This window comes from Rhinolophus hipposideros, assembly GCF_964194185.1.
Source record: "Rhinolophus hipposideros genome assembly, chromosome: 2".
NCBI lineage: Eukaryota > Metazoa > Chordata > Mammalia > Chiroptera > Rhinolophidae > Rhinolophus > Rhinolophus hipposideros.
The window spans coordinates 88934674-88948384 of NC_138048.1; the positions used below are offsets into that span (position 1 = coordinate 88934674).

General features: G+C 42.2%; 1 protein-coding gene across 1 annotated transcript in view; it reads left to right on the top strand.

Moving 5' to 3' along the window:
* The first annotated feature begins 325 nt into the window (after nucleotides 1–325).
* CXADR (CXADR cell adhesion molecule) overlaps nucleotides 326–13711 on the top strand; it is a 43252-nt gene continuing 29866 nt past the window's right edge. The window contains exon 1 of the mRNA XM_081063593.1: nucleotides 326–687. Within this exon, the coding sequence (XP_080919719.1) occupies nucleotides 645–687 (43 nt within the window). The 5' untranslated portion in view covers nucleotides 326–644. The remainder of the gene's footprint in view (nucleotides 688–13711) is intronic.

Below are 13711 nucleotides of genomic sequence, written 5' to 3' on the forward strand. Positions count from 1 at the left end.
AACTGAGCCAGTCCACAAGGCTCCAAAGCAACAAGAAATCATGGCTCCCCACAGAGCTCTGACCACTGCAGCAAACCCTCAAAGGTGGGACGCGCAGATGGAGGCGCCCCACCCACTCCATCTCAAGGGAAGAGAGGGGTGAGTGCAGGCAGCCAAATGCAGGAGCCGCACTTCAGGTCCCTGCGGCAGGTGGACTAGTATTGTCCCCTGGCACGCCCTGAAGCAAAAGCGTGACCGCAATTTTAGTCGTCTGGAGAGGGGCGTGCCGGACCGGCGTGCACAAACTCTGATTTAACCGAAGGCATGGGGGCGGGGACGCAGGCTCAGGCTTGGGGCGAGTAGCCGCGGAGAGTCACAGCTCGCGGCGCCGTGCGCCCGCCCCTCCGAGCAGTTCCCCAGCGGAGCGCAGTGTAACCCGCGCACAGCGACCGGCTCCCGGTTGCCATGGCAACCCCACGCGCCCGCGCGGCTGAGCCACTGCCGGAAGTGACGCGTTTCACCTGCCGAGCGAAGGCGGGCGGGGTGGGGCTGGGGTGCCGAGGTGCCGCAGTTGCCTGCCAGTCGGGAGCGCGCGAGGCGCCGGGAGACGGACCCCGGGCGAGAGCCCCCTACCTGCAGTCGCCGCCCACGGCCGGGCCGCCACCATGGGGCTCCTGCTGCTCTTGCTCCTCCTGTGTGTACTTGCTGGTGAGTGTGAGCAATTCTATCCCTAGTGTCCCCATTGACTGGTCAGACCCGGGGCGCTCGCCGCCTGCGGCCACCCGGGAACAATGAGGCGTGGGGGAGGGGGCGGGCGGGCGGGGAGAGGACGGGTGCGATTTGGGGGCTTTGCGGCTGGAGTGGTTGTGCGGGTGGAATTGCACGGGGTGATTCTGCCCGGCCGGGTGCGCGAGCCGGGGAGGCGGAGCGGCTGGGAAGGGAGCCACGCGGGGGCGTGGGGCGTCCGGGGAGCCGGGGCGGGGGCTGAGCTAGGGACCGAGCCCCGAGATTAGGGGCGGCGGTGGCGGGGCCTCCCCCGCGCGGCCTGCGGGGTGCACCTGGCGTCTCCCCCACTCCATTCTTGGCCGCCGGTCCGGGCTTTGCTTTATTTGCTCTTGCTCTTCCCCTGTTAGCCGCCGTGTAGTGTCCGTCCTGGTTTATCCGATTTCACAAGCCTTGGGCGGCGAGTTTTCAGGTGTCGAGCAGTCCAAGCGAGGAGACCGAATTACAAACGCCATGATTAAATGGACACTGAGCTTTTCAGTGCCTGAGATCGTGCAGGCTCCCTCTAGGAAAGCGGCGCTGAAAGAAGGGGAGCCGGGCTGTTCTCCGTCTCGTCGGAGAGCCTGGCTCGCCCAGGCGCGGGCTGCCAGCTAGACGGTAACTCGACGGAGTAACCTTGGGACATCCAGAGGAGGTTCCTGCAGAAATGCAGTATTGATTTCCGCAGTCCCGGGGCAAAGTGCGAAGGCGAAATTCGTAACCTGGGTTCTGAGTATGTAAGGAGTTGGTTCCTTTTGAAGATAAGACGGGATGACGTGTACACGGTAATTCCTAAAGGATTCTCCAAGCCCATTTTTCAACTGCGCCTCTCTCTGGAGGGAAAAGAAGCCATTTGAAAACACGCGTGGACTATTAGAAAGCATAATTCTTGGTACTTGAAAAGACTGATCTGTTTCCTTGTCAGTTTTTTAACCAACTAATGTTTGTCAAAGTAAACCCTTGTCTCATTTTTTTTTTTTTTTACCTAAATGATTCATTAAAGGAAAAAAAAAATCCAGAGGTGGGGACCCTAGGAGACACACTTTGTGTAGCCTCCGGAAGGATAATTTTAAGTGCTCCAAAGCAGGATCAGGTGGCCCTTTCTGTTGGGATGGCTCTCTACTTCCTGTTGAAATGTTAATTCCATTGTTGGATGCCACAGCTGGGAGCATTACTCATGGGATCAACATTCTATTAACAAGTCTAATCTTTGATCTGAGTTTAGAGCACTATCTCCACCTTTTTGATACCGTGTTTCCCCGAAAATAAGATGTAGCTAGACCATCAGCTCTAACGTGTCTTTTGGAGCAAAAATTAATAGGAGACCCAGTCTGATATATTATATTATACCCAATCTTATAGTAAAATAAGACCAGATCTTACATTAATTTTTGCTCCAAAAGACGCATTAGAACTGATGGTTCAGCTACGTCTTGTTTTCGGGGAAGCACGGTATATATCATTTAGAATGGCCAAAAATTCTGAAGTAAAGCTTCTGGAAAAGATGAAGGGTCAATAGCCAATTTACATGGTACATTCCCATTTTTGTTTTGTCAAGGATGAAACTAAAGTTGAAGCTGAGAACACAGTGTTTCTGTTCTTTGTGGGGAAAAAAAGTGTTTTAGGGTACATCTGAATCAGAAAAGTGGAAGAACATAAACCATCTAAAGAAATTTCTTTTTCGGGGGATATATGGATACTTGGATTTTTTTTTTTTTTTGGATTCTTCACTTTGGTCTGCACAATCTCACCCAAGGATATTTTAATACATATAGAGTCATTCTGCCCATAAAGTGTACAGTAGGGTGCAGCGAACATCTCATTAAAGGACTATTGTCTTTAGCTAAACAAGACAACTATTTTTCACTTTCCAGCTTAGGAGACAACTTGAAAACTATGTGATTGATGTATGGATTTGAGTTATTTTTTCAGATACCTCTTGCCAATGTAGAAATTCATTGCTATGACCTCACATTGAGTGGTTGTGTGATTGGCTCCGACAATTGGCAAAACAAGGTGGAGGTTTACATATTTCAAAAACTGCAGCGCTATCAGCAGTAGACCTCCCTCTAGTTCTGTCTCTATAGGGGTTGTAAAGAGTTCGGTTTTACACTCTGGTTGCTGGTGAAACTCCTTTGGCTACATTTTGATTGCCAACCTCACAGCAAGTCATACTGTACAGTACTGGTAATGGTAGGGCCAGTTGTCGTAGAGCAATTGCAATGGTAATAAAATTAAAGCCTTGATTGAGCAATTAAATAGGGGTTTTACACATACTCAGTCTACCTAGCAACCCTATGTATTATCCCTGTTGTGGGGAAACTGAGGCACAGAGTGGTCGTAGAAGTTGAGAAGGTCACAGATTTCCTCCTTAGTCCTTGCTCTTATAACTATGCTATTCTGCGTCTAAAGCAGCTCCTTTCCTCTGATGACCTCTAATCCACATCCTAAATTTCTATTACTGGTTATCAGTCATTTATTAAGAACCTGCTGTTGGCTTGACTGTGTGCCAAGTACGAATGCTTTTCTTAGCCCTTTAAATTCTTTATCTTTGTTGACTACTTTCAGGCACTGTGAAAACAAGAGGATCCAGGGCTTAAACTGGTATTGCAGACTAATGTGGGATGTACCAGCAGCCTGGGGATCTTGATAAAGTTTGGGGTGCTGCTGTTTTTCACACTGTCAGTGTGAAGGGAACTAAAAGAAGTCCTGGCCAATGATTCTGGTCTCCCAGCCACTTGTTAGCCATTTGATGGTGGTAGGTCCCTGTCCTCTCTGTGTGCCTCAGTTGCTGTATGTATCAAGAATGGGGGTCGTACTATCTCAGGGTTGTTGAGCAAAGTGAAATGTTTATCATTTTACTTTCCTGGAGTCTTTTCCTTTACATAAAAAAAATGAAGATTATTAGGCATGAACTTTATCCCCTCCACTTACCTCTCAGCTCCCAGGCGAGCCACCCTTTTATTGGCTCCTTACCCTATCTGTTGTGGGGGCTCCACCAATTACTCAGTTTATCTCATTGCATTAGGTCAGAGGGCAGGGGCATCACCTGTATTGCTGATTGTTGTAGTCCCAGTGTTAGCTTGTGGCACCTGGCAGATAGTAGCAAGTGTTCAGCAAATGTGGCGTGACTGAAAGTTTTCAACCTCTTTGCCACCAGGCTCATGTATAGGATAGTAGCTCTCATCAGTTCCATGTCTCTTTCCCTTCTCATCCAGTAAAGATAGTCCTTGTAGTGAGCATTTTACTAGCCTTGTCTCATTCAGTTCTTAGTCTAAAGAATTCAAGTGTCTGCTTTATCCCTGACCTCATTGTTCAGCCCCCCACACTTCAGTTGCCAAAGGTAACAATAATCTTGTGTCTAATCCATGTATTTTTTTTGGCGCTCCTTGACACTTATTTTGGTTCTTTCCTACCCTGTTAACCTGTTTTTCACTGCTTTCTACAATAGGTCCCCGAAATATCCACCTTCCCCGGGATTTGGCCCTTATTCCTCTTAGTTTCCATTTTAAACCTGAGTGACTTCACCTACTGATTATTGTAACTTCCAAATACTCTGTTTCCCCTGAAATAAGAACTAGCCAGCAGTAAGCTCTAATGTGTCTTTTAGAGGAAAAATTAATATAAGACTGGGTCTTTATAATATAATATAGTATAATATAATAAAATACTGGGTCTTATATTAATATTTGCTCCAAAAGACGCATTAGAGCTGATTGTCCAACTAGGTCTTATTTTTGGGGAAACAGGGTAGTTGCTAGTGACTGAAAAATATTGCCAGCTCAGCCCTCCTGTCCTTTGAATTCTGGGCCCCTATTTCCAGCTGCCTCACATTCAACTTCTGCCTGAATGCACTTCAGTACCTCAGATTCATCCATTAATTAATTGATTAAATGATCAATCGTGCACATATTTGTGGCCTCCTATGTACTATGCCTGTTCTAGGTGCCCTTACAGTAGTATAGGATTTAGCAGGGTACAGGTTTGATCGGACATTCCCAGCAGATGGCACAGCTTTTGCAAAGATGTGGCTCTCTGAAAGGGTATGATGTGTCTTACAGTTGAGAAATTGTATGAGTTGAGAAATTCAGTGCATATATAAAGCAGCTAACCAGCACTTCTCAAACTTTTGATGTGCACCTGAAAAATTGTGGGGTGGGGTCTGTGATTTTGCATTTTAACAAGTTCCCTATGATGTTCCTGCTGACCATACTTGAATGGGCAAAGATCTAAAGGCTGTTTCAAGAACTTACTAGGAGATTACAAATAAATAGACATTTGTCAAGATAACCCTCTCCCTGCCCCCACCCTTGTGGAACTAAGAAGCTTGTGGAGGGGGCATTAAAGAAGTGAGGTTATACACTGACATCATTTCTTTGAGTGATGCAGAACTCTGCAGCATTCTGGAGGCAGGCAGAACTGATACATCCGAGGTAAGAATCCATCTGAAATGACCTGGACATACACAGCCTCTGTTGAAGCACAGTAGACTGGTGTTGGGCTTCCTCTTTGACCTGGAAAGTTGTTTTGGGAGAGATGCAGTAGAACCTGGTATCTGGCTGGTTGAAGGAGAGAGGTAAAAAAAATGTTGGGAGAGAAGCAGTAATATTTCTGGCTTGAGTGAATGGTGATGTCACTAACCTACAGGGGATAAAGAGAAGAGGAGCAAGTTTTGGGGAGGTGACCATGAGCTTGAGTTTGCACGGGTTGTATTTGAGGTGCCTGAGGGGAATGAAGGTAAAAAATATCCAGTAGGAAGATTTACACAAAGGACTGGATCTCAGGAGAAAGGCAAAGATCAGTAATAGAGAATTGAGAACACCGCTGATACGTGGCATCTGTGTAAGGTTAACCAGGAAAAGCAGGTAGGACTAGAAGAGAAGGTGAAAGATGACACTGGGAAGGAACATCAACAGCTAGCAAATAGCCAGGAGGTGACCGATAAGGAGTGAGAGGGAATGTAGGAGAGAGAACTAGAAGATGAGGATATCCTAGAAACTGGCACAGATGAGGCTAGTGAGTCTTACCATTAGGAGATTATTGAGAACATTCAGGAAATTCGATTCCACAGGGAGGACAGCTTTTGTAGCGGTTAGAGTAAAGCTAGATTTTAATTGATTTAGGAGTGAGCCTCAGGTAAGTGGGGAATGAGAAATGTACTGTGCCCTTGCAGTTGGTTTGACATGTGGCTGTAATTCCAGGGGACAGTAGCAGACCCAGGGGAAAAGGTAGAAGCCAGCAGATTAGGACTCTACAGACTTCCAGCCACCCAGACCTAGAACCTGGTTCCTTGTTTTCCTTTGTGGGACCAGTTTCCTTCTTGTACCTTAAATGTTGGGGCTCCTCAGTTTATGGCTTCAGTTGCCACTGTCCTTATATAGCCTCTAATCTGTTTCTGGTCTATCGCGTAAGCTTTGCCCATAGTTTTAAAACCACCCATTTGACATCTCTGCCTAGACTTCCCACAGACACCTCCCATTGAACCTGTCTACATAACCACTGTTCCTCTCAACATTAAGTGGCATTTTCACTCACCAAAATGCCCAGGCAGAAATCTGGGTATCTTACTTGACTCTTCCTAGCCTTTCACCGGCTTACGTCCAGTCAGTTGCTAAGTCACTCGTCTCTCTCCAGCCACTATTCCAGCTTATCCCCATATCTCTTAAGGTGATCGAAATAGCTTCATCATTGGCATCTGACTACCAGTACGTGAGCTTTCCCCTATGCTCCAGGCACTTCCTGATAGTGGGGCATGTTGTAACACTCAATCAAGCTTTCCTTTTTTGTGATTGTTTTTCCTCAACTGACTGTACATTTTATGAGGTCAGGGATTGTTTATTAATTTCATTCCTGTATATATATATAGCACAGTGCTTGTTAATTGAATAAATAAAAGGTATACTAGACAGGAATTTCTGTTTGTTGGCTTGAGAAAAAGACCTAGAGGGGAAAGTACATTTGAAGGTCAAGAATAGGTACATTGTGGAAGAGGTGAGCAGGGCTGGGCTCAGTGTCTTGCATCAGCCAGCTGTGTGTGTGCGTGTGCTTCGCCATGCATTCTGTAATGGAATGAATTTATATGACCATGCTAGTCTTATTTTAATCTCTTGTTTGCGGCCTGTTCTCCCCACTCTCTGTGTTTCCATCTTTCCTCTATCCACAAATCATTGTCAAGTATAATTAAATAAAGGTGAGACGTGAGACTGGGAACTTTTGATTTGGTTCATTTGGTGGCCAGCAAGTAATGGCTATGAACTGTAATTATTAAAGTAACCCAAGAAGTAATTAAAATTTATCTAGCTAAAATGAGCTTATGGCTTTATTCTGCTATCTTTCATCTGTATTGTGCTGTTTAAGAAAACAAATCTGGTATTCTGGAATAATTGTTAGATTGGTATTGGAATTAGATTGGTTTCTATTAAGAGTGGTGCTAAGTAGAAGTAAGGATCAGTAGTTCCCTACCTTATTTTCTACTTGGTTTCTTCAGTGGGGCTGAAATTACAAATGGTGGAGTGTGAGGGGGATGGAAGAGTGTCACGTTGTCATGGTGAAGTGATCTGTCTAGGAAGCTGGTACCGAGTACATGGATTGCTTTGCTGTTCTTTTGGGGCTATATTAGTGGTGTTTCTTTGTAATTTGTTCACTTTGTTGAATCCGTTCCTGTCTCCATGTAAAAGAATGGGAAGGGAAGTTGAAAATGTTCTATATTCAATGGCAAAATGGTGACGTAAAGACATTTTATCTTTTATGCTTTCCCACCAGTCTTTTCTGTAGCCTTTCTTCTCTCACCTCATTGACTCATACATTGTGGTTTCTAGCAGAGTTAGCCAGGTAGAGTTTAAGCCTTAAAGACCTTGACTTGAATCAGCAGTGTTTGCAGTTTATTTTAATGGGCTGGGTGCTCCTAGAAGGGAAGGAGAGAATACGTCTATTTTTAGGGTAGATGGGAAACCAATGGCTTGGTTTAGTTTGTCCTTTGATAGTTGCTGAGGAAAAGGATTAACAGTCAAATTAACAGGTGTTTATACGTATTGAGATAACACGAATTTCTTTGTGTTATTTAATTTAATTTGTTAAATAAATTATTTAATTTGTTAAATAATAATAATATAATTTGTTATAATACAAATTAAATCACTTTCATTCTTTCCAAGGTATTTTATCAGTTGGAATGGGAATGACTTTGTTTTTATTTACTTCTAAAAGATAAAAATGTGCGTAGATTTCAAGAAGAAATATCATAACTAATCGTGGTTACTTTTTCACTTTTACAGTGTCATTGTATGTTCTTTGTGAGTATAGGTTCCTCCACAGGAAGGATGGTTTGGCTGCACAGATTGAAATGCTCTCAAGGAATCTCAAGGAACATTCGGATACAGTGAAGGAAAGGTGTTGAGCCACATCTTTCTTTGTTAAATTTTTAGAGTGACTCTAGCTGACCCTCCTTAGTCTGATTCCCCAGTGTGGAGAGTGCTTTGAACTCTTGAATACCAGACAATTCCCATGGGTTTTTCTCTGCTAGACCAGACAAAAACTTTCAAGTATTTTGTTTCAGGTAGTTCTACGGTAAGAATTGAGAGGACTCTTTTTAATCTACTTGGTTGTACAATGTGAAATCTGATACTTTTAGAATGAACTGGTTACTCTGGGGTAGAAAAGTGATCTTACCTTATTTTTTAAGACAATTTCACACGCATCTCATTTGAATCCATTCTTCCTGACAACCTTGGGTTAGGAAGAACACCTCATATTATGTACAATCTCATTTATAGGAATCAAGTCCTAAAACCAAGGCCTAAGTCTAATAAATTGCAGCATTGATCTAAACAGTGCTGTCCAATACAATATAATGCAAGCCACATATGTAATTTAAAATTTTCTGGTAGTGGCATTTACAAGTAAAAAGATTAAGTGAAGTTAATTTGAATATACATATTCAAATTAATATATTTTTTGTAAGTGAAAAAAATGTATATTCATTTTCTTAAATTTAAAAATATTTTTTTTTGGCCTTCCTTCAACACATCTGCAGATGTAATGGGAGTGGTAGAATTGAGATGGCATTGGAGCTCTCTGTCTCTTCCTCAGCCCTAGCAGATTATACCTTGTAGGAATATTAAGACCAGAATTGTGAGACAATCTAGTTCGTCAAGAAGAATATATTTTGTTTAACCCAATATATATAAAATGTTTCCATACGTAATCAAATTAAACATTAATGAGATTAAAATTTTTGTTTTATAGTAAGCCTTAGTGATCTGGTCAGTATTTGACCTTCAGCACATCTCAGTTTGCAGTAGCCACATTTCAAGTGTTCAGTTGCCATATGTGGCCAGCACCAGTCTAGAACTTAGAGCTTTAATTCGAATCACCTTCCACCATATCTAGTCTCAGAACATTCTAGTAACTAAAATGGATGGGTTGGTGGTGCTGTCAAAATAGCTTTGTCAAATGGAACGTGCCTTTGGAATTGCTCTCATGAGATTTTTAACTCAGAAATAATTGTTTGTATTACATAGGTTTCCTGTTGGCAACAAGCTAAAGTCTCTTGTTTCTTAATTAGTTTCTTGTAATTATCAGAGCGTTTGTTACGCATACGCCAAATTATATCAACTGTCCTTATTCAATAGTTATATGCATTTATATTTCAGGTCGTAAGGCAGAAAACGCAAATATATGCACAGAAATCACATTTTTAAGTTGCCTATGGGAGAAATGAATGCATTTATTGTGAGGTAGAAAATAAGGATAGAAGGGCCCCTGGTGATGGTTGCTAGGGAAATTTGAATTCACTTTGGGATATTAGAAAGGAATTAATGCCAAGATTGAAGCAATCAAGTTAGACATGCTTATAACAGGGATGATTTTCTTATTGTAATCAACCCTTTCTTTATTAACTTCGGGATTTTTCATAAAAAGATAACATTATTTACTCATTTTGCTACTATGTCTATTTCTTTGCTTTTTAATTTTTTGTGGTCTCATCTTTGTAAGCCACTTCACCTGAGTTTTTCTTTTTTGTGTGTGCCAAGTACTCAGTCACTATTCCTCTCTCATGCTAATTAAAGGAAGAGAAGAGAGCCTGAGGATTTTATGAGCAAGGAGGCAAAGGCAGCTTTCTTAAAATGGAGCAGTACAGATTATTCTATGAAGGTGATGAAAATATTCACCATGGCAACGGGATCTCCTTTACCCATAATTCAAAATATCCTATTTGCATTTATTTTGCCAGAGAATTCTGAAATTAGCATCTGTGTATTAGAGAACATGGGGGAGGCAGTATACTACATAGATTGAAAAAAGGTTGAGACTTCATTTTGATCAGAATTGTAATTTGAATGCTTTCCTGAGATGTGTTTGTGTGTGTGTGTGTGTGTGTGTGTGTGTGTAGTGAGGAAGAGGTGAGTCCCAATCTATTATAATTCAACAAATGCTTACAGAAAATCTGTCTACATGTTCACGTTTGTAACTCCCCTTGTCTGGCTTTCAATTATAACATGTTTTCCTTGGGTCCTGATTTATAAATTATATATTAAATCTTACACAGAGCATCAGTCTCTGTGGATGAGTTTGGGGGTAAGTAAATAACATGTGCACATATATGGGTAAGGTGTTGAAATAGGTGCTTCAGGAGATGAGAGAAAGTCACCATTTGGATACTCCAAGCAAGCTTCAATCTAGAGGAAGGAGTCAGGCACTTACTCAGCTATGATACTCAGCAGAGCACAGTGGGGATCGGAGCAGATGTGCCATGCAATGTAAAAACGTATGGTTTTCTGATTATTCTCTTTGGGTTCCACTGGCTTCTCCAGACCATTTTCCCTCCACCTTGTGTACGAACCCTTCAGCCCTTGAGGCTCCTGCTTATACCTAACTTTTGGTTGCTTCTCCACATTGACGAAGAATGCCTTGCCACTGAAGAAGAAACTTGCCTCTTTGGGCTGGTCTAATAATTATATATACATGAGACAGATAAACAAGAGAAAACCAAATTTAATACATATGTACATATGGGAACCCACATATATGAGAAAGACCCCAATACACAAGAGTCTTAGGAACAGAAAGTTAAAATGATGTACACACAATGCTCTGAGTTAAGGGTGAGGTAAGGTGCCTTGGGGCTTCAGAAGGTCATTGCAGGACATAAAAAGAGCAGATGTTCAATAATGAGTTGTTTGCCCTGCCATATAGTTTATTATGGGCAAGGCCCATAATTCAACTTCTAGGTAGGTAACGGGAGGGCAGAATTTCTCTGGAGTCTTGAGGGTTTCATTTACCTTTAACTCAAAGTAATCTGCATCGGACAGATGCACATCTTGGGGTGACTCATTATGAACCCCTATACCTCATACTCCTGTCCCCTCGCCTCCCCCTCCATTATAGCATTATCTTGGCGTTTTAGGATTTACGTTTTTTACAGTTCACTTTTCCAACATCCTATACCACAGTTCCTTGACCTCTCAAATACAGTGATTTTTTATCCATTTTATTTGGGAATGGGTAACCCTCTCCTTGTACTTAGTCCTTCCTCTGAAGTCTTGAAACTATTATCACTGTCTCCCAGCTGTCTTGAGCTTCTATCACTCTACTCAGTGAGATCTCTGAGCCCTTACCCACCTCTTCCATCCTCACCCTCTTCTACCCTCACCCTCTTCTGGTCACTTTACAACCAGACTTTCTCTTCACTGATTCTGGTTCCCACAGTCAGAGCAGACCTCCGCGCCCTCCCATTCCTGATGTGGATCAACCCTCCCGGCCAGTTTCCTGCTCCTGCTCATGGCCTGTGGTGTGCAGCTGGGGAGAAAGTGCAAAGGCATCACTATGCAAAAGGAGACTGGGTTTACTGTCATTTGGCTAGAGTTTGTATAAAAGTGCATTTATAAAACATCAGAACATTTTATTTTTAACAAAGACAAGAAAAATAACTTGTCTCCAACTCTTTTTACATTTATTTTTAAATCTTATTTGAAGTAGGGCAGAAAATGTAGAAAAAAAGGCAGTTTAGAGCATTATTTAAAAGTGTGTAGGTGAGGAGACACATCTAAGTCATTATCACCCACATCAAGAAGTAGAACACTTCAGCAGTCTACTTCTGGAATATTCAGAAACTCACATTTCAGAAGTCCCCTCATTCCTCCTCCAGTCACTTTCTTCTCTCTCTTCTGATTTCGAACGGTATTGGTTAGTGTTAATGCTTAATATAAGTGGAATTATATAGTCTGTGCTTTTTGTCTGACTTTCACTTTCATGTTTGTAAGATTACTCATGTTATGTAGCTCTCATTTATTCATTTGCCCGGCTATATGGTGTTCTATTGTGACTGTACTACAATTGATTTACCCATTCTACTGTTGATGGACACTTTTTTCCTCCATTTTTTGGCTATTGCAAAAAATGCTGCTGTGACGTTCTCATGCTTGGGTTTTCGTGTATTTAAAGGTGTCTGATCTCCCATTTTCTGCGTTATCATCATTCTTTTTTGGGTCTTGCTCCTTCAGGCTCTGAGTGTTCTGCTGTATGTATTTTTAACCTCTCCCATTCTATTACTCTTTCCTTTTGACTTACAAACGTGCTCTGCATTTCTCACTTCAAAACAGACTTTTCTTGACCATACATCATACTCTATTTTTCTCCTGTCCTTGAGAGACAAGTTCCTCAAAACAGTCGTCATTCACTTCTGTCTCTACTCAGACCTCAGCCTCTGTGGTCAGACATACCCGCTTGCCACGCCCCACAAAGCCTTTCCCTAGACCAGATTAGGCCTCGGTCCCCAATGGTGATTCCCAAACCTCGAATTTATATTCCAGTGTTATTTATTTACACAGCAAATTTTGAGTTCTTCCTATATGCTAGGTGTAAGGGATAAAAAATTACAAGATACCTTCCCAACACTAGAGGAGTTCATATGCTAGTAGTAGTGATAGGCATGTAAGATGACAGTGAATGGCCACAGGAGATACTGTTTGTTTGAAACGATCATACCAGGTTGTCCTAAAGCGTTACGTGTTTTATTTTATTTTATATCCTTATAGTGAAGTAGGCGTTATTACTATTAATTCCCATTTTATAGAAGAGAACATTTAAGACTTAAAAAGGGTGGAACTTGCCTACGCCAAGCATTTAGAAAGCTCAGTTTGAATGTGAACCCAAATCTGAATTTAGAGCCCACGCTATTAATGGGCAGAACTGCTTCTTTAATTCCATATGCTACTGTTTCAGAAATGGCTGCATTTGGAGAACCGCTGTTACTGGTTTTCAGTTGTGGGGGAGGGGAGGAGATGGATGTCAGGGGAGGGCTTGTTAGTTGATTGAAGGTCTAAAATCAGGACATATTTAGATCTGAAAGAGGTAATTAAGTTCAACACCCTTAATTTATGTTTGTGCCCTAGAGAAGCAGTGTGTCCAGAATGATCAGGCTTTTCTTGTGGAAAACCTGACAACAGATTCCTAGTCTGGTATTTATTTCCTTGTTATTAAAAAAGAAAAAAGTTTCCCCCAAACTCCTGAACCTCGTGCTACCTAAAATGTCTCCTTAGAAATTTTGTAAAGGAGAGAAATAATATAAATTCTGAACTCTCCTCCACCACAGTGATTGGGGTCTAATAACATACTGTGTTTCATAGTGATTTTTAAAACAAAATCTCTCTGTCCAGGGTGATTACTGGGACTGCTTCTTACGGGATCAGTGTGGCTTGGGAGCCTGGATGCCTAGATCTGTATCTTGCTCCCTTAGTAGCTTAGGTAACTCTTGGTGACTCGATGTCTTCATTTTACAATAGGGATAATAGTTGTACCTCCCTCAGAATTGTTGAGAATTGAAAGAATTCCTCTGCACAAAGTATTTTGAAAAGCGCCTAGCACATAATAAGTACTCAATCACTGTTAGTTACTATTTATTGTTAAGATGATGGTTTCCATCTCAGTTTATTTCCTGGGCGCCTGCTTTTTGATTTCTCATTGGGGGTGG